At 44.2% G+C, this 667-nt stretch overlaps 1 protein-coding gene across 1 annotated transcript in view; it reads right to left on the bottom strand.

The window, feature by feature from the left end:
• TMEM167B (transmembrane protein 167B) overlaps positions 1–667 on the bottom strand; it is a gene marked incomplete at its 5' end in the record, with an annotated part of 5,291 nt that continues 4,624 nt past the window's right edge. The window contains 1 exon segment of the mRNA XM_006149514.3: positions 1–199. Within this exon segment, the coding sequence (XP_006149576.1) occupies positions 117–199 (83 nt within the window). The 3' untranslated portion in view covers positions 1–116.

Below are 667 nucleotides of genomic sequence, written 5' to 3'. Positions count from 1 at the left end.
TCATCCTGGGGACTTTGATGATTTTAGCTGAACTCTCCTCTGCTGGGTCCAGGTGCCCGACAGGTTGTTCTCCCCATCTCCTCGGTTGGCAGTCGATGAGTCGGATGCTTTGGAATTCATTTTATAAACAGCACGTAAAAGGCCATTACAACACAGGCAATCGCCACGGCAGCATGCAGCCTGGTTCCAATCACAGCAGCTAGCAGACAGAAGGGAAAGGAAGAAATCAACCTTGCCCTTCACAAAGTCTTCACTTTCAAACTGGTCTTTTGAAATTTCCAGTCACAGATATCAAGAGATCGATCAAGGGTCTCAGACATGAAATGTTTTTAAATGCTACCCTTATGCTCTAGGCTCTTGGTGAATATACTGTTCCCAAAATATATGGGGACCAGCAGACGGCGTAATGGTTACATCACTGAATGATCACACGGCTAACCGTGGCTTGCGTCCTGGACCTGGTGACTTGAAACTCACGCCAGGCACATGTGCACACATGCCCAAAATCCTAAGGAGAATAGAGAAGGGACTGTGGCATGGCTATTCCCCCAGGGGGGTGATTTCTCATTTTCTGTCTCTTTCTGTCTCTAGCAAGCGCAAATACCCTATAGTTAAAAAACAAAAACAAAACAAAAAAAAACTCTAATATATATATATATATATATAT

This window comes from Tupaia chinensis, unplaced genomic scaffold (genome assembly GCF_000334495.1).
Source record: "Tupaia chinensis unplaced genomic scaffold, TupChi_1.0 Scaffold000270_1, whole genome shotgun sequence".
Classification (NCBI taxonomy): Eukaryota; Metazoa; Chordata; class Mammalia; order Scandentia; family Tupaiidae; genus Tupaia; species Tupaia belangeri.
The sequence above is the reverse complement of the archived record's forward strand: the minus strand, read 5'-3'. Positions and strand labels throughout refer to the sequence as shown.